The sequence below is a fragment of the Terrapene carolina genome, unplaced genomic scaffold (genome assembly GCF_002925995.2).
Source record: "Terrapene carolina triunguis isolate 2854851 unplaced genomic scaffold, T_m_triunguis-2.0 Scaffold706, whole genome shotgun sequence".
Classification (NCBI taxonomy): Eukaryota; Metazoa; Chordata; order Testudines; family Emydidae; genus Terrapene; species Terrapene triunguis.
In genome coordinates, this window is record NW_020665057.1 from 4332413 (window position 1) to 4359403 (window position 26991).

At 39.4% G+C, this 26991-nt stretch overlaps 1 protein-coding gene across 2 annotated transcripts in view; it reads left to right on the forward strand.

Annotated features, from left to right (window-relative positions):
- The window catches only part of SGMS2 (sphingomyelin synthase 2), a 55794-nt gene that overhangs the window by 26565 nt on the left and 2238 nt on the right, over window positions 1-26991 (forward strand). For both annotated transcript variants that reach the window (XM_026659885.1, XM_026659886.1), the window contains exons 2-4: window positions 17101-17772; window positions 18963-19080; window positions 24426-24579. In XM_026659885.1, the coding sequence (XP_026515670.1) occupies window positions 17318-17772; window positions 18963-19080; window positions 24426-24579 (727 nt within the window). In that variant the 5' untranslated portion in view covers window positions 17101-17317. The remainder of the gene's footprint in view (window positions 1-17100; window positions 17773-18962; window positions 19081-24425; window positions 24580-26991) is intronic.

A 26991-nucleotide genomic window follows, 5' to 3' on the forward strand; every position in this document is an offset into this window, starting at 1 on the left:
TTTTTTTTAACTGTGTATATTTTTATCACAAATCACTTCAGTTTTTCCTTCCCCAGTTGTACACATCTCATAAAAATCCTACAGTGAAAATCTGTGGACTGGCTAATGATGAAGAATAGAAAATTCTTTTTTTTTTACCTAAAATTGTTTTTCTTCAAATCAGCAAGTCCACAAATCTGACCCACCCAAGATCAATTTGGGACTCAGGGAAAGTTGTCACTCTGTAGTAGCACAATTTCTCATTAATAGATGGCGATATACCTATCTCATAGAACTAGAAGGGACCCGAAAAGGTCATCGAGTCCAGCCCCCTGCCTTCACTAGCAGGACCAAGTACTGATTTTGCCCCAGATCCCCAAGTGGCCCCCTCAAATCGAGGGCTGTGAGCTCAATCCTTAGCAGGCCAATGCTCAAACCACTGAGCTATCCCTCCCGCCCCCGACTGACACTAGTCTGTGATGCAGTTGGGACTTAAACTACAGTCTCCCCATACCTAAGCTAGTGTCCTAACCACTGAACCATCCTTCCTCTTCTTCTATGGAAAGCTATTCAAAGGGAAAGATTTGGCCTGTGTTACTGACTGACAGGCCCAAAATTACTTCCAGAGTTGCAAGTAGACTAAAGATCCACTGGATGGATCTGTGGATCTGCTTATATAAAGAGAGAGAACGTTCAGGTAAGTAGAAGCACATTTATCCTAGAATAAGCATTATGGGCTCAAGACAGCTAATTTTCCTGAGGCTAAAATGACATAAAGATATTATCCTTATTGTTAAATTTGGTAGTATTTTTCTTGAGTAGGACAGTAAACCTTTCAAGCGGTCCTATTTTTTTTTTAATCTTGCTAATATATATTACGGTCTGATAACAGTGTTAGAGTACAGCCTTGCTTTACTTCTGGTGCCTCAGCAGCCATGTCCTGAAGGGCTTCTGTAGAGAACAGAGTTACTCTTTTATTATCCATGTACAATTTGAGTACAGCACAAACAGCTTAGGTGGTTGATTTAGGTGAATGTGCAGTTTATACATATATCATCTTATGCCCCAATCCTGCAAATACTTACACATAAAAGTTAAGCATGTATGTATGAGAAGTCTTGTTCAAGTCAATAGAAATACTCATATAAATAAAGTTATGCACATGCTTAAATGTTTGTAGGATCAGGCCCTACAGATTGAGGTGATCATAATAAACTGATAAGTCATCAAATATGTTATGGGCTGTTATAAAAAGGATGGTGATCAATTGTTTTCCATGGCCACAGAAGGTAGGACAAGAAGTAATGGGCTGCATCAAGGGAGATTTAGATTAATATTAGGAAAGACTTTCTAACGATAAGGGCAATTAAGCTCTGGAATAGGGCTCCCAGGGAGGTTGTGGAATCCCCATCATGGAGGTTTTTAAGCACAGGTTGGGCAAAACACCTGCCAGGGATGATCTAGGTTTATTTGGTCCTATCCCCGTGAAGAGGGCTGGACTAGATGACTTCTTGAGGTTCCTTACAGCCCAGCATTTCTATGATTCCAAAATATTTTATATGAGATGGTAAAATAATGGCAGTTGCTGAGCTGTATTCCACTGATCCATTTGACTCTTCTGGAGTAATTTCCAGGCACCAGTATTTATTTCAGTATGTGACTGAATGTAACAGTTTGTAAACAAATAATCCTGTAACATAAAATACAAAATATGAAAAATTTAGGGAATATGGATGTGCTGCTGCTGGCTGCCTTTTGGTTTTATATTTAAAAATCAAAACCAATACACTTAATATAGGTGCCACACACAAAAAAAAATTATTAAATTAGTTACTGTTGCTACAGTAATATACACCTTGCAAAAAATACATACCAGAAACATTCCAGTTAATAGGACCTATGGAATAAAAAGTATGGAAATGATCAATTAAGGAAACAAGGATAAATATTGCAATACCCGTACAGTTCATAGATTGTCTTAAAATTGTAGATCTGAAAATTATAACTACTTGAGTAGCTTCATTGAAGTGGACTGGAGAGAAAAATATGCTGCCAAAAATACTGCTATTTATTTATTTATTGCTTGAAAACGATCTTGTGTACAAGGTTATGATGAAGATTATTTACTAAGTAAGGCCTTGATCTTGCAATCTATTCTTTGTGGGCAGATCCCTGTGCCCCCACACAATGCAAGTTCGAGGCCTAAATTTTTAGCTTGATAACAAGAAAATGGTAGAAACGTCACAAATTTCAGAACAGTCATTTCTTCAACTGAAAAAAATGTTTTTTTTCAATTTCCTTCACATTTTGGGGAATAGTGCTACTTTTTGACCGCTAATCTTCAAATTTTGGAATCAGACTTTTCTCAGTGTTACAAAATGAGAGTTAGAGGTGAAAAATCACCCTTACAATTTTCTCTTTATCGATGCATGATATCAGCCTACTTTCTGTGCAGCAATAGCTCTTCTATTTTGTGATATACATTATCATGGTAGGAGCAATTGCCTTTATGTAGTAAGTACATTTTGCCTTTTTGATATAATCAGTGTCTCAGAGATCAAGTTAAAACAGATGCAAGTGGAACCTTTACTGACATGATACACAAATGTAAAATGTGTGCCTAAACAACCTGGCAGTGCCCTTTTTAATATGCCACCTTAACCTATACTGTCAGCTACTTAAATAATGTCTGTGTGCATCTTTTTTTACTCTACGTGCCTTTTAGAAGCTTAATAGAACAATCCCATTTACTGACAATTGTCCTTTTTCTATTTCTCTTTCTCCTTTGTTTCTAATGCAACAGAAGCAGCTCACTCTGTTATTTATGCTGGTATTTATTAATATACATATACAGGTATTACTATTATTACGTCCTTTACAACAACAATAACATAATCCTAAACTAAACAACAACAATACAAGCAGTAACATTCCCATAGTAATAATATGATGGGGTTGTTGTACAGTTTTAGTCACAAAGCACAATACATCATACTTAGTACATAAAGTAGACCCTCTATAAGCTGTATGAAAGGCATACTTTTCAACTTGATATATATTTGAAGCATGTGAATTTGCCCTTGTAATTCAGAGATTCTTTGAACCTCTGGTAACAGTGAAAGCAAATTTTGAAATCGATCAGGTACTAAGCTAGTCCAATTGAAGGGTATCTGAAACCTAAGGGCTACTTGTAAAACTCTATTCGCAGGCCAGTAAATAATATAATTAAAATGTATATCTCGCAACGTGGTGGCTTCAACATACACACAGCTATCATTAGCTTGAAAAAGTAGGTGTCCTGGCAGGGTAGTTCCTTGTCCCCTACCCTCCCAGCAAACGATGTCATGAACAGTGACAACTTCCCCTGGCTTCAGTTTACATATACACTGAAGCTGTGGAGGTTCTAACGGCCAAAATGTCCATTGACTCCCTAACCCCATCCAAATGTCGGGTGTTATCCCAGGAGCACTGACTAAAAATCGATTAGGCTCACCAGGTGGTCTAATTTCCCAAATGTCTCGGTGTCTAGGAAGGAGTACGGCAGAAAGGGATCTAGGGGTTATAGTGGACCACAAGCTAAATATGAGTCAACAGTGTAATGCTGTTGCAAAAAAAGCAAACATGATTCTGGGATGTATTAACAGGTGTGTTGTGAGCAAGACACGAGAAGTCATTCTTCCGCTCTACTCTGCTCTGGTTAGGCCTCAGCTGGAGTATTGTGTCCAGTTCTGGGCACCACATTTCAAAAAAGATGTGGAGAAATTGGAAAGGGTCCAGAGAAGAGCAACAAGAATGATTAAAGGTCTTGAGAACATGACCTATGAAGGAAGGCTGAAAGAATTGGGTTTGTTTAGTTTGGAAAAGAGAAGACTGAGAGGGGACATGATAGCAGTTTTCAGGCATTTAAAAGGGTGTCATAAGGAGGAGGGAGAAAACTTGTTCACCTTAGCCTCTAAGGATAGAACAAGAAGCAATGGGTTTAAACTGCAGCAAGGGAGGTCTAGGTTGGACATTAGGAAAAAGTTCCTAACTGTCAGGGTGGTTAAACACTGGAATAAATTGCCTAGGGAGGTTGTGGAATCTCCATCTCTGGAGATATTTAAGAGTAGGTTAGATAAATGTCTATCAGGGATGGTCTAGACAGTATTTGGTCCTGCCATGCGGGCAGGGGACTGGACTCGATGACCTCTCGAGGTCCCTTCCAGTCCTTGAATCTATGAATATCACCATAAATAACAGAGTGCTTCTGCTGCATTTTGTATACATTTAAAAAAAGGGGGCTCTGTCATCCTTAGTGATGTCATCAGGAATATGTACAGCTCTGGGAGCAGTGCTTGTTGGATAGAGAACCCATACAAGGGGAACAAGAGAGGATTGTTTCAAAAAAGTTCTATTTTTGGATTTGCTCATCTATAAAAGAGCCGGAGAAACACTGTGGTTCAGTGGATCAAGTATTGTCTTGGGAGTCAGGACACCTAGGTTCTAATCATGGCTCTGCCGTTAACCTGCTGTATCAGCTTGAGTAAGTCGCTTCACCTGTCTGTATGGAATTTTCAAAAGTGCTCAGCTTTGGTCTAATTCTGCTTCAAATGAATTCTCTAAAGCACTGTGCCTCCATTTTCTGATTTGTTTTTTAAAAGGAAAGAACCATTATCCCCATTTTACCAAACACTTTTGAGATGTATGGAAAAGCTCTTTTGTGATCTCACTAGCTGTTATAATGATGTATTTGGAGAGGACAGACTTTAATTTGATATTTATAGATATTCCCCATCACACTGTAAACCACTGTAAGAATGATGCACGATTCTTTGCTGATGAACATCCCATGATTTCAGTGGAATTATACAGCATTTGTGGCAGGAAAAATGAGTCACATAGATTATTTGTACCCTAATTTGAGTCTCCTTTAAAAGAAAATATGGATTTTTGAAGGACAAAACTATGCATCTTTTCACTACTGTTACAGAGGAGCAATCATTTTGTCGGCATGAGCCATTCAGATGGCTAGTCTCTCATTTAGGAAAGCAATATTTTACCCAAGAGAGTGCCTTCTTTTTGTTTTGAATTTATCTTTCACTAGCTGTTTTCCAAAAAGAGGTGAATCTCTTGAACGGCCTCAGAGGCTGTGTGTAATAAATTTAACAGTGCTATAGTTTTATGTTGTTGGGGGTCTGTTGCTTCTGCTATTGTACAGATCTTCTGCTCAAAATCTCTTGCTTCCCACAATAAGAAACACCACTGCATTTTTTTTTAAAGAGCAGATAGATTTTAAACAGTTAGATTAAACAATATACCATATTTCTATGTATTTCTATGACTCTGTCTCCAGTGTATAAAGTTTTTGTATACCCTAAAATGTTTGGGATTAGTTTCAAACCCTATAATCTTTATTACAATAAGTCAGAAAGAGAACGGGCAGGAACTCTTTCAAATGAGATGTTATCCACCTTTTAGTTGCATGACAAATATACATCACTTAATATGGTTTTTATCTGTCCAATATCTAGATTAGCAAATCAAAAACAAAATAAAATGCAATACATACTGGAAAAATCTTTGTTCAAAATATTTAAGATATATTAAAATATTTACTTAATAAATATTGACCTGCAAATTTAGGGGCCTAGAATTTGATCCAAAGCTCATTAAAGTGAATGAATGTCTTTATGTTGATTTCAGTGGGCTTCAGCTCAGATCCTCAGTGATTATCACAATGACCATTCATTTAAAATGAGGTGCTCATGGCAGTAATAACTGTGCCTGGTAATAAGTGTTTGTAGGATTAGGCCCTTAATTAGATTTTTAAATTCCCTGTCCTTGTATAGATGTAAATTCAGTGTTACACTGTACTTCATTAAATTGTCAATGCAGATATCATTAAAGAAAAAGTAAAAGGCAACTTAGTAACTTATTTTTTTGCCAGCTTTCAAAGGAAACATTGGTAGAAATTTTAGAATTCCTTTGGTTTCATGTTATTTTACAATTGATAAATCCTAATTTCATAGGAAATGTTTACATATGATGGTTTTCTGCTGTGATTTGTACACAATTATATTTATACTTTTCTGCTTTTCATAACAATCATTGCTAACTAAACATTTTTAGAGTGTGTGCATGAAGGAGGTGGCTAAAGTGTAGTTTTATGTATCTTGGAACAAATTTTTATAAGGAAGAGTATATATTAAAACAGACAAGGGTTTTGCCTCATTTTAAGAAATTCAGCTATGTAAATCGTTATTCCATTTTGTGTGCATGAAAACCAAGTAGGAAAAAAAAATTTCAATAAGACTATAAACTTTATCTGTGGAGTTAGTCTCTTTTGAATAGTGCTTCAAGATATTTTATCCTTTTTGCTTTTTCTCCAGTATGTTGAATTCAGGAGATTGTTCTTTCATCTACAGTGACTGGAGGGAGTGTGAATCTTCTTGCTAAGTAGGTTTGTTTGCAGAAAGTGATCCCTGAAATATATACAGAAAATGAGGATTAAATGATGGGAAACAGAAAAATGAGTGGCTTCATTTACAAATGTTGCATTAGTATAATGTTCCATTAACATAATTTGGAGTTGCATTTATATTCTGGTGGCAGAAACTGGAGCCAGACAGCTACATTTAGTTGTGGGGAAGTTATTTCTTTTTTTAACGTTGCTATTGTATTTTTGGATTTTAAAAAGTGACTTCATGCATATTTTTTTATTACTTTAGAAAATGAAGACTAAGTGCAGGTTGTATATTGTCAAAATAACACTGTAGTGTAAGAACGACTTCCCTTCCCCTCACCCCCAAGATCAAAATCATGGTTACACATTTAGCGAAGCATAATTTCTATTCATACCATTTGGAACAAAAGCCTAGGTGAAAGTCAAATCCTTGAACACAGTGGGCTGAATTTACCACTGACAGAAATGGGTACAATTCAGTGGAATTTTGTTTTCTCATGATAGAAATAAATTTGGCCTACAGTGTTCATTTTTAGGGTAGAATAAAAGGATATGTGATTTATTTGATCCTGTAGCTGTAATCTACACACACGCACCACCACCACTCAACCGGGTATTGAGTTCTTTGCTCGTTCACCATGCTTCCATAAAAATATACTAACCATAAGTTCTGGGTTAGCTGCTTTAAAGCAATGTTTCAATAGCATAGAGGCAGGGTTTGGACTTTATTTATTCAGAAGTTATGTAATATATTTCTCTGTCTACCTCTAATACTTTTATAATCCCTAGTACAGTATCTAGGCATCAGCTTTTGTGTTTTGACAACAGTAATATTTTCATTTTAACATACAAAAGGGAAGGTAACATCATTGTTCTACTTCAGTAGAGTTTCCAGATGAAGGGAGAATATCCTGCATGGCATTTCTGTTTGCAGTTCTATCCACTGATCAAAGAAATGTGAAAACAAAGGCGAGCCAGAGCAAATGTATTTAGTGATTAGAACATACAGCGAGTATCTGAGTCACAGATCATTCAATAGAGGAAACCAGTAAGTGATTCTGATCTGTCTACTTTGAGGCATAATTGTAACCTTCTTTCTCAGACTACTACGAATACTTTATTTATTTTTTGTTTCTTAACCCAGACATCAAACAAATATGTGAAACTAGGATTAGGATGGCTCAGAAGCTTGATGATGAATGTGAAAACCTTTACTCCCAAAGTTATTGGTTTAAATCCATCCCAGGTCAAAAATGCCTTTAAGTCATTGGTCTCAGATAGCTGTTTATGCTATATCAAATGAGTTGTTGTCGTAATCTAGTTGTCATTGGATATGTGTCCATGTAATTATGATTGCTGTGTGTTGATGCTCTTAAAGGAGAGGGACAGTCTAGTGATTAGAATGCTAGTCTGGGCTGATTTGACCCTTATACAGGTGCAAAACCTTCCTTTGCGCCACACTGTATGAGCTTGGGCAGATCAGTTTCTCTGTACTTCGGTTCCGTATCTGTAGAATGGGAATAATAGCACTTCCCTTCCTCGCAGGAGTATTGTCAGGATCAACACATTCAAGATTGTGAGGTGCTCAGATGCAACAATAATGGGGGGCTATATAAATAGCTAAGATAAATAAAAGTGTATCATAAAACCAGTCGTCAGTCCCAGTAGAGAAGCACAGGTCTTGAATGGTTTTTGCAGAACACAGACGAGTTAGTGGGGCGTAGGGTGACCAGACAGCAAATGGAAAAATTAGAACACTTTTTTTTTTTTTCCCCGGGGAGAGGGGTATAACTGCATATATAAGACAAAGCCCCTAATATCGGGATGTCTGGTCACCCTAGTGGGGCAACAAAGAGGAAGCTTGCCTTGCTGCTGTTTGTTCAGTATCTGTTCTGTAAATAAGCATGGTTGGTCACATGGTACCTTTCCTAACACCAAATTCACTTTAAAATATATGTTCTACTGTTCAGAGTTGAAATGTAGAGAAACATTTAGTTTTTATAGGTTCACAGATGTAGAAATGTATTAGGTAGAGTTGGACAGGAAATGATTTTCCAATCCCATGAAAATTTTAAGATTTGAAAATTTTTCATGTTCTGCTCTGGGATGAACCTGAGGCCTTTTGACACTTTTTTGAGGGGGGAACAAAAAACAAAGAGAATAGCCAATAAGTCAGGGGGTAGGGCACTCACCTGGGATGTGGGGACCCAGGTTCTAGTCCCTGTTCTGCCTGATTCAGACCTGAACCTGCATCTCCCACATCCCAGGTGAGTACCTTACTCACTGAGCTAGTAGCTCTTCTGGAGTGGGTCTTGTTCTGTCGCCATAACCAGAAATTCCATCCTGGACCTGAGAAATCTTTCCTGAGAAAAGTTTCATTTTGACAAATCGTAATCTTTTGAGAGAGTGCCATTTCTTTGAAAAATTCCTAACCAGCTTTATTATAGGGCCATGTAACAGGGTTGTCCTCCAACTGAGCACTGCCTCGTGACTAGAGGTCATGCTGTAGTGCCTGCCTCGGTTTTTCCTTCTTGGCTGCTCAGTAACTCCACATCACCATCCAAAAGGTAATTAAAACTCTCCCCTTCTGGGGTCCAATTTATTTAATCTTTACACACATTGGCCCTGCAGGCCCCATTCCCAGTTTAGTGTCTCTCTCTCCCCTAGGTAGGGAGTCCACAGCCTTCCTTCCTGGAGCGGGGTCTAGGTTCACCAGCTCTCAGTTCTTTACGTGGCTGGACCTCAGCCTTCAGGTTCTGACTTCCAAATTCTTCTGGCTTGGCTTAGGTTATTCACAGTCCTCCTAGCTAGGACTTGAGACTCCCTGGTCTCAAGGTCTTCCCTGCAGAAGCCTTTCCACACACTCTCTGCAGTCTCCGTCACTTTAATGACTGCTGGAGGGCCTGGAGTTGGCCAACCCAGATTATTAAAGAACAAGCCACCCTATTACAGACCATCTAATGCATTTTCCTGTTAGTACAGTATTGTGTCCTATCAATGGTTCAATCATACCGTTTAGGCACAGCCCATAGTAAGGGATTCCTCCCTTAGTTCCTTGGTGCATGGTAGGAGGACACCAATTGCTGTAGCCTTTTATAGAGTGCATCACATTCCAACCTATTCTGCCTCCATGTTGCTCTTGCTCTGCAGTTTGCAGGCTCACTCAAGAGCTTGGAGGATGGAGCAAGACCAGGCCTCTGCCTTTGTAGGGACACTGTGCACCCCTGGGTAGTATGTAGTCTCTCTGCTTCCCTGAGTGCCTGGCTCTTACAGAGACCCCACTGAGGGGCAATAATGCTTTGAGTGTAGCACTCACACACTAACATACATTTTGTAATTTAAGTGTAACTTTTTTGATGTAAGAACTTGGTGGAATGCCAGCCAAGGCTATATCTTCCAGTGCCCTATTGCTTTTAAGGTTTGGAACTGTGCTAAAGAGGCTCAAGGGGGGAAAGGTCTGGGGAGCAAGATGTGGTCAAAAGAGTTGGGTGTTCTGGTAAGCTCTCCAGCAATAGGGCTCATGTAAGCTGTGATGTGTTGGATTCTGACGCTTTTTAATAAAATGCTTTAGTTTAAAATAACACTCTGGTCTGGTGGTGTAACAATTGCATACTTCTCTCCTCCTTGTATCTGCATGGGGATCGGGGAAGAGGTACAATCTGATCTATAGTTTTTAATAACAAATAATTAAGTATATAATCTTTCTTTCATTCATTTGTACATAGCTGCCACTTACAGCAGATGAATCCAGAAACAGTTAATAGCAAACATCCAACCTGTCATACAATGTCTGTTTTCTGTTGTTGCATTTTGTTTAGAGACTGGGTCTTCCTTGGATTTATTCTTGGTGGAGCAGTGTTAACATCAGCTTGTTAAACAATTTGCTTTCCATTGCTAATCTGTGGATACTTGCCATAGGAAATTTAACATTGTGTGTTATTTCTAAACGACTGCTAAAAAAAGGTGTCCTGTGAGTCGATCTAGTACTTAAGAATGGCATAAATCAGGGATAGGCAACCTATGGCACACGTGCCGAAGGCAGCATGCGAGCTGATTGTCAGTGGCACTCACGCTGCCCGGGTCCTGGCCACCAGTCCGGGGGGCTCTGCATTTTAATTTAATTTTAAATGAAGCTTCTTAAACACTTTAGAAACCTTATTTACTTTACATACAACAATAGTTTAGTTATATATTATAGACTTATAGAAAGAGACCTTCTAAAAACTTTAACATGTATTACTGGCACGCGAAACCTTAAGTTAGAGTGAATAAATGAAGACTCGGCACAGAACTTCTGAAAGGTTGCCGACCCCTGGCATAAATGAATCTGCTATATAATGATATGTTTGACATTTCTACAGGAATTTAGGATTTCTCACATAATACTGGGCGTGTACAAAACGTGGAACAACATGGAACAATAAAATCTTTATTGAAAACTAGGTTTTGATTTTTAAAACCTACTGATTTCAAAAGCAACATATCAAATCAGATTATTAATAATACTCATGAAATATGCAATGGCATTAGTAAGAAAGCCTTAAAACTATAAAGGCTCGATCCTGCTCCCATTGAAATCAATGCTAAGACTCTATTGATGACTACTATGTGTTCAGGATTGGGTCTTAACTGGATCAAAAGTTAAAAGATGGAAGTGTCCCTTGCGGGGTTTTTTTGTTTTTTTTTAAATTGAATAATGCTTTGATTAATTTCTGTGTTATGGTGATAGTTTGTTCAGGAAGGACCTGCACAAATATGTTGTATTTAGAGTGTTCTTGTGTACGTTCTCTCTAAAAACTCACAAGAAGTTCGCTAATGTTTGTTGCTAGCAGGGGGCTATGGACTACCACAAAGAGCCTATTACTATGCTAACGTGAATATCATTATACATACCATTTCATTAAAAGAACAGTATTAAGGCTGCAAAGTCAAGCATTCAAAACTTAGGCCACATCTACACTACAGCTGGGATTGACGCTCTGAGATCGATCCACCGGCGGTCAATTTAGCGGATCTAGTGAAGACCCACCAAATCGACAGCAGATCACTCTCCAGTCAACCCCGTACTTTACCCCTGACCAGAAGAGTAAGTCAAGTCGACAGGAGAGTTTCTCCAGTCGACCCCCTGCAGTGTAGACCCTAAGGTACGTCAACTCCAGCAACATTATTCGCGTAGCGTAGGTCAACTTACCGTGGTAGTGTAGACGTAGCCTTAGAAAAGTCAAGAATTAAGCTTGCCTGTGCAGTGTTAATTTAGCTCCCTTGTGTTTATGCATTATGATACAGTCCTTAATTTCATGATCATAAATTATCTTTTTTCTACAGGACCCCGTCTCCTTCAGAGCACAGGAAAGATGGTGCTCACTTAAGGACCTGCTATTCAATATTTTCTTTTCTCCTCCATTGTTCAATGTGTTACTCCAGGCATTATTTACTACTCCCTCCCCCACCTCCCATTTCCCTTACTGGCTTTTTCTACTTCTTCAGTCTCCCCTCCTCACCAACTCCCAGTCTCCCCAAACTCCTTGTCCCAAACTGCTCCTTTCCCTCCCCTCACCCCTAATTCAACTTTTATCTCTTCTGTATTCAAATTGGATGGCTTCTTCTTCCATGTTTGCTGGATGCCAGCAGGAGAGTCATAAAAGAGAGAGGCTTCCTGTTCTCGGTTCCAGTGTCTGACCCAGAGCAGCTGGGAGCAGTAATTACAAGGAAAGGCTTTCTGATTCCCCCATGTACAGTCAAGTCACACATAGAAGTTGAGAGGCTGGAGCATGCTTCTTGAGGAGTGATTATCTGGAGATTTTAGCTGTTAAAATAAGAGGTCTCTACTGTACATATGTGAGTCTCTTTAAAACCTTGTTGCTTGGCCAATTTTGGGTGGATTTTCATGGTGATGGCAAAAAGCATATCACTGGACACAAAGTCGACCCTCTGCAAAACTTCAAGTCCCTCCTTCAAAGCGTATGGGAGCTAAAGCATTTCAAAGAAAGTCTCAAGAATTTTTTAACATGTAAAAATATATTTTGCCCCTTGCCTCGTTCTTGGAAATGGCCTAACTCGTTTTGGCTGAAAATTCCTTTCCTCCTCCCCCTCCTTCCCTCTCTTTCTGCCTCCCCCACCAAAAAAACAAACAAAAACAACAGAACAGCCTGAGGCAGATGCAATTTTGGCCCAAATGGTTAGTTTTGCAAAGTTATAAGTAAAGTTACGATTTAGTCACAGAGGTCACGGCAGTCACGGATTCCGTGACTTTACTGGACCTCTGTGACTTCTTCCGCTTCAGCTGTTAGCAGCTGAAGCCGGGGCTGCAGCCAGGCTGTGCATCCCTGTCCCACAGCTGCAGCCAGCTCCAGAGTGGGGGCTATGCTGGGGCCGCTTTCCTCTGCCCGGTGGCTGCAGTGGGGGCCATGTGCCCTCTTCGCGGCTTCCCAGAGCCATGCGCCCCCCCACCGGCTGCCGCCGTGGCTTGGCAGGGGCTGCATCTGGGCTTTGCGCCCCTGTCCTGCAGCTGTGGCCAGCTCCAGAGTGGGGGCTGTGTGCTCCCCATAGCTGCGCCCCCCACTGTGGCTGCTGGGGCTGTGCCCCCCACCATGGTGGGGATCTCTGCCTGTCAGTCCCCTCCTCCCCCATGGGATTCCATTCCCTCACTTACTTAGCCCAAGCCCCAGTTATTTTTAGTAAAGTCACGGACAGGTCATGGGCGCTGTGAGTTTTTGTTTATTGCCCGTGACCTATCTGACTTTTTTACTAAAAATAACCATGACAAAATCTTAGCCTTAGTTATAAGCAACTGAAAATAGAGTGTTGTTATGGTAAGCGTAGGGAAACCTTACTATAAGCCCCATCTATAATATTGTTCATTGCTAGTAATTCAATTAAATGTATGAGAAAGTAAGCAGTCTTCAAACCTACCAAGAGAATAATCTAATAATACAGATTGTAATTTTTTTCCTTTCTTGATTAAACCTGACCCAATTATTATACTGACATAATTTTAGATAGTTCTCCTTTTTTCTTAGTCTGTTATTTTTAATGTAAATTAAATCAGAAGCATTTGTATGTGTGCTTGTTCATTTGCCTTCTAATTTAAGGCTTGAATAGACTTGCCTCCATTATTATGACATGAAGAGGGGCAGAATAGTCCAAATCCCGCAGAGAAGGACTTGGGGTGAGAAGAGGAATGTTCTTATAACACTACCGAATAGCTCATCCTCTCCCTTTTGCAGCTGCTATGCAGATGCATTCTCATCTGCTGTAGGAGGCATAGCTGAGAGAAGTCAGATGACAAGCTGCTCTGTGAAGCATGCTCTCCTCTTAGGGCAACAGAACTTACAATTCAAAATAAAGCCTCAGAAGTTACTGCTGCCCTCATTAAATCCTCCTCTGTGGCTTTCAGACATTGCCAGAGGAATATTGGGGAAAAAGACAGCCAATGGCAGCATGCCAAGTTTGCTAAATGTACTGCAGTTACTGTGAGAGGCCTAGATGGGAGCATCAAGTAAAGCGGATTTTATGATGTATTTTGCGTTTATTCCCACGGATCTCAGTCTCTGTGTGTTTTGGAGGCCCTGCCCACTTCTCAGACCCAGTTCTGAGAAGAGAAAGTGGTGGGTGGGTGATGGGACTCAAAACTGCCTATGTTAGATATTCCCCTGTGAGCCTGTTTTCAGAAGAAGGAAAATTTTAATTGGTTCATTTTTCAAAAACAGATATTTTGCTTGTCCATAAAATTTGCTGTATTTATAAAAATTTTAGACTGTGGAGATTCATAATATGACTTTTTTAACCAGGCAGGAAGAAAAATAGAAATGTTGTTTTGACATAGCAGGTAAAGCACACTTTTATTTTGCTAACTTACAAACACTATTCCTTGGACTGCATAAACTATCCCAGGTTTTAGGTTTGTAATGAAATTGTGCAAAATTATTTTGGGCCTTACTACAAATATTAGAAGATTGAAAGTTATCTAGAGCCCAATCCCAAGAGTCCGTATGCTGAATATCTCTGAGGAGGCATTCATTAACTCAGATGAGGCCCATAGCTAGGCAATGACTATGCCCAATTGTTCCATCCATACACTCAGCAACTTGACTAGAGGAAATTTGGACTAGGTGGGTCTTTCTAAGGGTACGTCTATACCCAGCTGCTAGTTCGGCGGCTGGAAATCGAACTTCTGGGTTCGACTTATCGCGTCTTGTCTGGACGAGATAAGTCGAAACCGGAAGTGCTCGCCGTCGACTGCGGTACTCCAGCTAGACGAGAGGAGTACCGCGGAGTCGACGGGGGAGCCTGCCTGCCGCGTCTGGACCGAGGTAATTTCGAACTAAGGTACTTCGAACTTCAGCTACGTTATTCACGTAGCTGAAGTTGCGTACCTTAGTTCAAATTGGGGGGTAAGTGTAGACCAAGCCTAAGAGAGGGAGAATGAAAGGAGCAGAGTTGCCTCTGAGAACTGCTCCTTTAAGAGGAAATGAAAAGGAGCAGAGGACCCAACTGGATGGAAAGCCAAGGCCCTTCTGTGCATCCACAAGAGCAGTATGGGCAGTAGTTGCAGAGGAGCTCTGCAAAGTGGTGGGAACCAGCATCTGTTGTTGGTTTGACGTGGGGCATCATTAATTCAGTTGATTGGGGTAACGGTGGCTAGAATTAATTGGTTAAATGGATTTATTGGAGGGAGACAATCTGTCAGAGTTGGTTTTTTTGGTGGGGAGTCAAGATGTGACAATATAATTAAATTGGTGTGACTTTGGGGGGAGGGTAGCTTTGAAGGGCATGGGAGCATAGGTTTCTCCCAGGTTAAGAGGCTTTAATCCTCATATGAGGTGTTGGAAACTCTTCAATCCTTGAATGTGTTGGACTTCTTAAAAATAACTTCAGTGTAATTGAGCTTTTGAAATACGATGAAAGACTTTAAGTAGTTTTTCTTTAAATCAAACTCTGACATGTGATCTACTGACGTAAAGTGCTATTGAAGAGCCAGGTGATATTATAATAACAGTGGGAAAGACTGGCAACTCTACTTCCATCATGATATAATACAAAAAGTATGCTACCCATCCAAGCTGTGGCTACTATCTCAGTATGATGGAACATGAGGTGATGACAGTGCTGTGCCTCTGCCCATAAAGAAGCCAGAAAGGGTGAGCATTATGACATACTCACACTGCTAGTTGAAGGTAAATATTTTGCAAATAAGTGGGCTATTATTCATAGCTTCGTCTGAGCCAAATTGAGTCATACAAATTTGTGTGCCATAGCTATGATATGAGTGTACAGTAGCACAGGACTTTCAAATCAATAGGAAATGTTCAGCCATTATTTGAGCACTACAGTCTTGGAGATAGACTAGCTGTTTCTGTTCTATAGATGTGAGTAGCATTCCTTTTTCTTTGTGTAAAAGTTCCTTTAAAAGCACATACTTGTGTAATGAAGCTATTCTTCAGTAGAACTCCTACCTTTTTTTTTTTTTTAATGCAGCCTGAAACATTTTTACAATAGTACCAAAATATGCTTCCCATGCCTACATTACAATCATACTATCAAAAAGCTTGCATAAACCTAGGAGTAAATACTGAACTCATTTGTATTTCCTCAATACAGAGTTGATGCCTGCTTCTGCTCTGCTGAGGAAATTCTCAAAATGCGCACACATGTCAGAAGCTAATTAACAGATTTACTGCTGAAAAATTGGTGAGGCTACACTGTTTCGTATAAAAAAACACAGGTTGAATTCTCATTTTAATCATGGGCATATTTGGGGGGAGGCAGGTGGAATGCTGCGGGGGGAGGGCCCACAAACTGAAAGCCTTGGACAAGTGCAGAATTTTCCACACACCCCCCCCCGCAACGTGTGGCACAGCAGGCCTCACTGGAGCTGCCCCCCCCCAAAATATAGAAGTCAAACTATACCTATGAATTTAAATGCAAAATTGAGCTGTAAATGAGATTACTCACATGCTTAAACTTACACTTGGCTTCATGTGTTTACTAGGTTGGTACTGCATGGTCAGCACCTTGCAGAATCAAGCCCAAATAGGGGATGTTTTGCTCTGAGTTTCTGGCCCATCCCCAGGGCTAAATAAACCATTTTATCAATTTTATGGACATAATTGACTAATTCCTGGTGTAATCTCCATGCAGGTGTGTTGAATTTAGTAGGGTTGCTGTGGGGTGTAAGCCAGCATGGAATTCTGTTCAGTGTGTTTACATTTAATATGATCAATGTCTGGGGAAATCTTGACTTGTTGACAATTCAGAAAATCAACACTGTAATTTCAACTGCTGTTGAAGCCATGTAAATACTGGCTTTTTTTTTTTTTTTTTTTTATTTTTTATTTTTTTTTTTTTTTGTTATTTTTTTTTTTTTTTTTTTTTTTTTTTTTTTTTTTTTTTTTTTTTTTTTGTACAAGTTTGATACCACCCACTAAACCGATTGAGTCAAGATCAAAACAAAGTTATTCCACCTTAATATAAAAGTTAACACCATCTACTTGGATTTAAACTAGTGAGCATTTTTAATACTGCCTAATATTTGGCTGCTTTGTTTCCACAACTTCCACGTGAAGCAAATTGTGTTGATATTTAGAATGCAGATTTCCCTACGCTATTTTGGTATTTCATTTGTGCATTGTCATGTTGCCAGCTGTACAGTTTCTGAATATGATTTTGTTGTTTTACAGATGATACAGTAAGAGCTTTTGGGGAAAGAAACTCAGATTTGTCTCAAAGATCTGTTGCAGAACAACTGAACAGAGAAAAAGCAGAATGGACAACTTCTGAAGATTTTTATTAGAGAACAAAAATCAACTGGAAACATAAGGTGGACTTAGGAGTAAGAAATTTTAAAAAGCATCCAGAAATTGGTAATTCCCTGGTTTGGCTCAAGGTCTTGGGGTAATGGATACCATTGAGACAGCAAAGCTTGAAGAGCACATGGAAGGTCAAAACAATGACACCTCAAATGGTTATGTTCGACCTACCCTGTCTGTCAGTGAAGAGAGCAAAAATGGCAATACCAAACCTAAGGGTTTACCTAATGGTTTGCGAAAAGGCACAAAGAAATATCCGGACTATATTCAGATTTCTATGCCTGCTGAATCTAGGAACAAATTTCCTTTGGAATGGTGGAAAACAGGCATTGCCTTTGTGTATGCTCTCTTCAATTTAATTCTAACGACTGTCATGATCACCGTGGTTCATGAGAGGGTACCTCCCAAGGAGCTCAGTCCTCCATTGCCAGATAAATTTTTTGATTATATTGATCGTGTGAAATGGGCTTTTTCTGTATCAGAAATAAATGGAATGATACTAGTTGGATTATGGATAATCCAGTGGCTATTTCTCAGATACAAGTAAGTAGCTATATTTATCTCTGCTTCTACTTAGTAACAGAATTTGCTTCTGCCACCCTTATTCATGTTGAGTAGCACTTTTCTCTGAGTAGTTACAGTGATTTCCCAAAATGAGTATCAGTAATAGATTATTTAAAGGAAACTTGCAGCTAGGCTCTGCACCCATATGTCGGAGTAGAGTTGGCTTGGAAACCACAATTAAGTTTCATGAGAAATGTTGAGGTTTCAAAATTTGTTTTCATTCTGATGCAGAATAAAAACAAAACCTTTTCAGAGCAGGGACCTGACCCTTGGTCTCTCACATTCCCACAGAGCAATCACCAGGCGATTGGCTATTCTGAGATAAATCTCTGGCTAGAAATTCCATTGTGGATTTCAGAGACATTACAGATGACATTTTCATTAAAGTGATACCATTCCCCAAAACATTTCAGTTTTGACTAAAACTGCACTCTTGGACAGAAAGTGCTGTGAGACCTTAGTACCCCTAAGTAGAGCTGATTGAAACATTTTCAATGAAACTTGTCTTTTAAATTTCTAACAAGGCGCTAGACCATTCACTAGCATTAGACTGGATGCTCGAGCTAGTCACGTCTCTGAGAACATCAGCCCATCTTTCCCTCCAGATCACCTCCTGTTTCCTCAAGAAACAATCTCTATAGATACTTTAAAGGAAAACAAACTTTATTTGACATGGGATTGAAAATGAAAAGGAGATTATAAAATAACTACCAAGCAAAATAAAAACATTACTAGGAGAACACTAGAGCTATTAAATAGGCCTGAATTTACTTATCAGCTAGTGGTTAAATGAAACAAAATCATTACATTTGCAGCAATTTCTTTCTCTCTTAACTGCAGCACACTCATGTTTCAATTTCTGTCTGTGCCTCTCTCTCTAAGTCTGTGTGACATGACCCAGAAAGATGTGTCCAGACATCAAATGTTTTGTGTGTGTGTGTGTGTCTCAAATCTCACATGGAAGTAGTACCATTGAAACTTTGTTTTCATATTGGTTAGATCACAATTTAAAAGCTCTAATAAATTTTAAATTTAGGGTGTTAACCATTTAATGAGGTTACGGCTACACTGGAGGCACCATACCTCCCTCTCTCCTCGTGACAAGTAAATATATCCTGCCTTCGAGTTTACGCTTGCTTTCTTCTCTCTCCCTTCCTCCTTGTTTTCAGATCAATAGTGGGACGCAGGTTCTTTTTTATAATTGGAACTTTGTACCTGTACCGCTGTATTACCATGTATGTTACCACCCTACCTGTGCCTGGAATGCATTTTCAGTGTGCTCCAAAGGTAAGAAATCTTGGTATTGGCCAAAGTATTACTGTATTTGGTGTATCTGAAAAAGACATATTGGTACATTCATTTATTTTAATAAAGTTAATGTTTTCTCCACATATTATATGATACTCTTCAGAGATAAGTGTGGCTCCTGGCAGGTGTCTTCATATTTTTATTTTGGTGATTGCTAAATTTTTCATTTTATTTTGGTATATTGTTGTTAGTAAGGCAGGATTTTGTGAACAGTGAGCATCTTTTAGGAGTAGAGTATTAGAACAGATTGCCCATTTTGTTCTTGGTTTTATGTACATATAGATACGTCAGGATTATTCTAGGCTAGACTTTATTTTTTAAAAAATCAGCCATCTAGGTTCATATCTTCAGAGAGATTTTTTTTCATCTGAGACCTACATAATCTACCTTACTGTAGTTTGTCAGTTGACCTACAAACCACCTACTTGGAGGATAAGCCAATAAAGCCTTGCGTTGCAGCTAGATTTTTTTTTTGAGAGGCACTGGTGGCATGCTGTAAGCATGTTTGCCAGTGATGCTGTTTTGGCCAGGGCTGTCTGGGGCTTCTAAATCCAGTTTGGGCAGCTGATACTCATGGCAAAAAGTATGTAAACATGGGAAAAGCAAATTCTCCCCCCAAAAAATTTAGCAAATATTTGTGCAAATTTAATTGTTTGCCAGTGGTACTTCTATTACATTTAGAGCACAGAGGGTCCTGTGGCACCTTTAAGACTAACAGATTTAGAGCACATCATCATTTAGTTCTGAAGACCTTTTTTTTTTTTTTAAGAAGACATTTAATTAAATAGTCCACTACACGCTGGCTTGTAAATACTAGTAAAGATGTACATTATATCGTAGAATCATAGACTGTAGGGCTGGAAAGGACCTCAAGAGATCATCTAGTCCATCCCCCTTGCTGAGGCAGGAGTACGCATACCTATACCGTACCTGAAAGATGTTTGTCTAACCTGTTCTTAAAAACCTCGAATGACAGGGATTCCACAATCTCCATATGTAACCTTTTCCAGTGCTTAACTATTCTTGTAGTTACAAAGTTTTCCTAACATGAAACCTAAATCCCCCTTACTGCAAACTAAGCTGATTACTGCTTCTCCTATTCTTGGCGGGCATGGAAAACAATCCATCGCCATCCTCTTTATAACAATCTTACACATGTGAAGACTTTTTATCATGACCCCGTCAACCTTCTCTTCTCCAGACTAAACACGCCAGCTCTTTCAACCTTTCCTCATAGCCCCCGTTTTCTAAATTTTTTTAATAATTTTCGTTGCTCTCCAATTTATTAACATTTTTCTTAAAGTAAGTATATAGTAAGCAACAAATCAAAGAGTTAACTAATTAATACTGGTACATGGAGTGTTGTAGCCGTGTCTGTCCCAGGATATAAGAGAAACAAGGTGGGTGAGGTAATATCTTCCATTGGACCAACCTCTGTTGGCAAGATAGAAAAGCTTTTGAAAGTTTCTCTCTCACCAATAGAAGTTGGTCCAACAAAAGATATTGTCCAACACACCTTGTCTCTCTAATACTAGTACAGTAAGAAATCAAACATTTTCTTGCAAGTCAGAATATTAACTATCTGATACAGACTGAATTTAACATTGCCCCTCTCCCCCCAAAAAATCACACTAAAAGAATGTGAAGGTTGCTAAATCAAGCACTGAAAAGTTAGGAACCACCAGCATTAAGGATGCCTGTGCAAATCTAATTCAGCCCCCACATGCTAGGGAAGTAATTACATGATTCCAGCAATATGTGTGAGAGAAGCAGCAGCCCCATGGAGGCTGTTCTGTCCCCTGCAATGTGACCCAGGATGCAGGAAACATGTGCAAAGGAGTAAGGGGGAGCTTTACCTTTATGGCCCCTTTACTCGCCTGTGCAAGTGTATATAGTGGGTCATGATTTTGTCCTGTGTGATTGTCTGTTCAGAACCTTGTACTTTATATACAATCTATGCCTAGAACCTTGCATTTCCCTGGAACTGCTGGTTAATTGAGGAAGGAACAACAATTTTAGCATTAGTCAAGGTGGCTTCGCTTTAACTGACAATGGAAAAAACTTTTGTCCACCTATAAATGCGTTCTTTTCATAATGTATACATCTCACAATCCAATTACAAAAGAAAAAACTGTTCATAAGTTTTAACAAATACACAATAGCAGCTCTTTTTGGTTCACTGAATAGAGATACCAAGGTAGGCCTTGGCAAAACTGAATGTAATATCTCCAAAGAAGTTATATTTTTATGTACACAAAAATTTGTTTGCATATTGTAATATAAAGTTATTTTTGTTTGATTGTTTATACAGTATTGACATGGGATAGAAATCTGCTTATGCTATCTGTCTCGGAGAGTACCCACTTCACAAATTATATCCCTTATTTTTAGTTCATACCATGTCACATTTAAAATGCTGCCCTAAATAAAACAGATGCAGATTTCTTTAATAAGTCATGGGTCTGAATTTTAAATGTATAAAAATCAGCAATACCACAATGCTTAGAAGAGGTATAGAATAAAGAATGAAAACACCAAACTATCAACATCAAGCAAATTTAAAAAGCGGGGAAAAAAATTGGTCCTGCCTACACTAGGAAAATTTATCAAACACAGTACCACACATTACAAACATAGTAACGTGTGATCACTGGAGGTCTCCTAGCCAAGTACAGACTACATTTAATTCTGCTTATTTTGAGAAGTTTACATACCATGATTGCAATTTTTAATCTCAGTGAAATATTCTGTATTAATTTAACATTTCATATATACATATTTTACTAAAATTATTCTGGTACCTGATTGTATGTGGTGATGGTGGAGAACTGGCTTAGGTTTCTGTTATGATAACTCCAGGTTGCCAAACTAAGATTCCATAGCCACTTTAAAAAGATTTCTTTATTGACATGTTAAGGACTGTTGAATTGTTGCTTTTTGGAAGTTTTTTCTAATACTAACATTGGCATGTTGCAGCATCTACAGTAGAATTTGTATTTTAAATTGCACATTTCTGATTTTTGCTTTCAATATTCATCCCATCCCTGAATGCTGCAATTAAAATTGGATATATGGCAATTTAAAAACAGACTTTATCCTATCAAGTATCACAGAACAAACATTAGAGCCACTCGGGACAGCTTTGGAGGAACAGAATTTCTCACTAGCAACTCAGTTCAATGAATTAATATTTCATGGCTATTCTAGAGATGGGGGGCATATTCATTCTTGATGTAATTGCTTTGTCTTAATTGGAGTTAAACCAGGGATGAACTTGTCTGGGGAGTATATATTAAAATGTATGACTCTGGCACACTCTAGAGCTTTACAAAATTTGGTTGGTTGGTTTGCAGTACATGAATCATTTCTTCAGTTTTGATTCTGGTGGATTCATGTCTTCCTTTAGCCCCTCCCTCCCCCAGCCCACAACAAGTTAATCTTAGTGAAAACTGATATGAAACTGAGCGTTTGCACAGTATCAGTAAGAAACTATAAATCAGCCCAAGTGTATTTGAAAAGTCTATAAATATGCCAACAAACCTAGGCTGACTTTTTTGACTATTTAACTAAGCCCCAAATTAGTTTGAAGTCTTGATTTGTGTACACTTTACTCCACTCTGGACAAAGAGTGAATGACTTGCATGTAACACCTCACACAATGATAATTTATATTGGTTCTGTTAGAATAATTTCTCACAGTTCAGGGCAACTGAACCTGTATTCCCCTTAGTGGTCCAGCAAGGGCTGGCTTCCAGCCCCTAGCCATTGCCTCTCTTGGGTAGAGACCTGTGTCTCTCTCCATCCTGACCAGGGCATTTCCAGGCTGCACAGTCCCTTGACTATAGTGTGATATCCCCAGCAAAAGACAAGCTGCCTAAGCAGGCTTCTCCTGCTTTCTCTTCAGAGACTACTAACCGTAATTGCCAACAGTTGTAAGTTACCACATAGCACTTCCTATGAAAGCATATTTATTCATATGGTAAAAGCATTACAGAGAAAACATATTAAAATAATAAAAGAACCTACACACATGCTAATAAGCTTACCAGAGATCACTCCAACTGCCTCTAACATGGGCTCTGACAGGTCAGTCCTTCAAACCTCTCAAAGAGTTCTCTTTTGTGGTCACAAATTCATAACAGCTTCAGTTCAGAACCCAGTCTTATGAGGTCTCAGTAGGCCAAGTCCTTCCAACTCTTCCCTAAGGATTTGGGCCCTCCATGGACCAGAGTTCCCGTCTGTTTGCTGGATCAGGAAGAAAGCCCTGAGTCAGCTTAAACTCAGACTGGTTATTCAAAAGTCCTCTCTGTTGCTCCCTGGAGAAACCAAACTGGGTCTTTGATCTGTCCTCAGAGCAACAGGTGATCAGCAGACAAAGTCTCCTGTTCAGGACAAAGCTTCAAAGGCTGAGTTCATAGGTACTTCCTAGAAACTCCACTTCACACATACTGTCCCAAAAGATCGATCATGTCTGCTATATTGTTTAACATAGTCTTTTGAAGTTCATGGTATCTCCTTGTTCCTCCAAAAAATTCAATAAGGTTTAACTTGACTCCATAAGGTTGGCCCAGGATATTGCAGATACTGTCATATCTATGTCCCCATTCTTGAAAGAGATCTGTTTGAGCACACAAATGACAAATATGTAATATGCACTTACACAATTCTTAATGTGTCCACCCTTTTGAAATATACTGATCAATATTATGTAATGCATATAGAAAGCTTTGCGGTTATTTTTATGAAGGACGTGCACATTTTGATTGGGAAAATAAGAAACAAAAAGGTTTAAAATCCAGCAAAGCATATCCTAGTCCAGGGATCGGCAACCTTTGGCATGCGGCCCGCCAGGGTAAGCACCGTGGAGGGCTGGACCAGTTTGTTTACCTGCCGCGTCCGCAGGTTTGGCTGATGGCGGCTCCCATTGGCCCGGTTCGCCGTCCCAGGCCAATGGGGACTGCAGGAAGGGCGGCCAGCACATCTCTCAGCCCGCGCTGCTTCCCGCTGCCATCGGCCGAACCTGCAGATGCAGCAGGTAAACAAACCAGCCCGGCCCACCAGGGTGCTTACCCTGGCGGGCCATGTGCCGAAGGTTGCCGATCCCTGTCCTAGTCTAATCCTGTAATGCCCAGCCTTGGTTGTTGACAGATTTTTCTGGTAAACATGCTATTATCTTTGAGAAATACATAGACAATAGACAAAGAAGATTCAGATGTTTTAGTAGATAGAGCTTTTCATTATTATATTTTTAAGCACAAATTGACTTAAACTTCTTGTCCAGACATATATGTTCTTCGTCATCTTGAATTTTTCTCATTTCCCAGTTGAATGGAGATTCACAGGCTAAGGTGCAGAGGATCCTACGATTGATTTCTGGTGGTGGTCTGTCCATAACTGGATCACACATCTTATGTGGAGACTTCCTGTTCAGCGGTCACACAGTAGTGCTAACACTCAGCTACCTGTTTATCAAGGAATGTAAGTTACAGTATTTGAATACAGTTGTGTTGCTGATGCCTGTGTTACAAGAAGAGCACTTAAGCTAAAACCACTTTGTTGCATTCATTCATGTTTTATTTTTTTTACAACATAAAATAAATGGCAAAACTGCAATACACAGTTTGACAAAATGCACTTGACCCTTCCAGAGGGTGGCTTCTGGAATGAGAAGTACCACTGGCAAACATCTGTGTGTTTTGGGAGACTGATGATGTGGGAGGGGGATGGTGAAGGTAAGGTTGAGAGAGGGGCTGAATCAGCTAGGTGCACAAAGTGACTATCCGTCTTTGCCTCAGACAGAAGTGATATCAGAAAATAAACCTCTAGTTAATGATTTGAGAGAGAAAGAGAAATGACTCCCCTTGCTTCAATGGGAGTTATGCCTGCCTACCCCAGTGCTGAATTTGGTGCTGAGTTTGGCTTGCACAATGGAGGATACTTTTTTATAAACCTTTATAACATCATTTTACAATGGTCTGTCAAAAATCCAGCTCCTAAGGGCAGTAGGGAACTCAGTGGCTTCTGGAGTCTCCCAGTATGAGTTTCAAGATTATGTAACTGAGGACCAGACTGTAAGCTGTAATATGCAGCATGCACTACTCGGACCTCAATAATTTGGCTACTTGTTTGGCCATGTGTCAGTGCAGTAGCATTTTCTTTTAAATTCATGCTTGGCATGTATCTAAAATTAGAATCTGTCCCTATTTCATTGCTGATTTCCTGAGCACTTTGATTGAGGCGTTAGAAAAATAAATTTAATGAAGTCTAACTTCAGCATACAGGATAACTTAAAACATTCTTCTTTGTAACAAAAGAACGTCCCATCACTTGATGATGAGGCAAACAATGTTACTTGACAGTGTAAAGAGAGACCAAGAACTTCCATGTGGACATAAGACCTTTTATTTCTTTAAACAACAAAGGAGTATAGCATGGTGCCTATTAAGTCTAAGTCTTTGTACTATGAAATTTTCTAGCATTGTATTGTGTGTAATTAATAAATCAAAACTGCTAGAAGAACAGATGGCAGTCAGCCTAATGTTCCATGAGTAGGTGGCAACAGGATTTCCTGCTTTCTGTTTTATTAATTTTGTATGTATGTGTGTTATCACAGCTTAACAGTGGTCATTTAAGTCTTATCCTGTAATATATGCCACAGACAAGATATATTTAACTCTTCTTCTTAAAGATTTTTTTTTTTTGGTACAGTAGCATAATTCAGATATCTTTAAATAGCAGGGTAAGGGTGGGGGAGAATAACAAGCAGACTGTACCTATAATAAGCTTTGTAAATGCTGCCTAAGAATTGGCTATGTATCCCATCTGAATTCCTCTGCTTTGTAATCAAAGTGCTCTGTACATCAGAAGTGCATAATGTACCCATTTCTATTTCCTGTGTAATTAGGAAAATGTAGTTTTCTAAGCAAGAGCATATACTATATCATTGTTTTGAATTAGAGGTTACTTGCAATATGCTCTGCTGGTCTCTTTGATCAGGCATGTTTCTTGTGTGAGAGACCTTGTTTATTTCGAGGTGTAGTTTTTCCCCCCCCTCTGCTGCGCCCTATCCTCCCATCTTTGGCTATTGTCAGTTCATTTTACTCATAGGCAGGAAGGCCAGGGGAGCTTTCTGCTGACCCCATGATTCTTTCTCTCAGAACGGGAAAATATACTAGTGTGGAGTAACACTTCTGCCTGGAGCTTGCTTCCTCAACTAAATGACAGGATATGACTCAAAATCCTGGTCCACAAATCAGTGGGGTGGACTCAGCCTTAGCATTTTGGGGGGGATTCTATGATGATGTTTTTCAGTTTTCCCCCCTTCCTCCAAAACATAACTGAGTCCTGATTACAGTGACTAGGTAACACTATGCACAGGGCCAGCCTCTTTGAGTAAGATCACTGATATAGTATTTACGGTACCCCAAACCTAACAGACTCATTTTACATAAAAAGTGGGGTGGGAATCTTAGGGGGTCCACCACCAGCCTCCCACTCCAGGGGAAGTGTAGCCCAGCTGCCTGTCATGATGTCCATAGTTGCCAACATCAAAAGCATTTTTCAAGGAAAATTTTCCAGCTAAACAGCAAGACTGCCAGCTGCTCGGGAGTTGTGGGCATTCTGGATAACTTTAGCACTTGCATACTGCTTCACAAACATTAACAAGTTAATCATCACAATGTACTCCCATATGTGGTATACAAGCCCCATTTCACAGACCAGGATACTAATTTAGAAAAAAAGTTATGTGGCTTAACTAAAACCACAGATCGTGTCAGATCTGGAATTAGAAGCCTGGAGTTCCTTGCTCCCAGTTCCACGTCTAACCCATTAGAATAGATTGCCTCTTACGCTATTGAGCTTACTCCTCTTGTGGCCAGAAGCCATTTT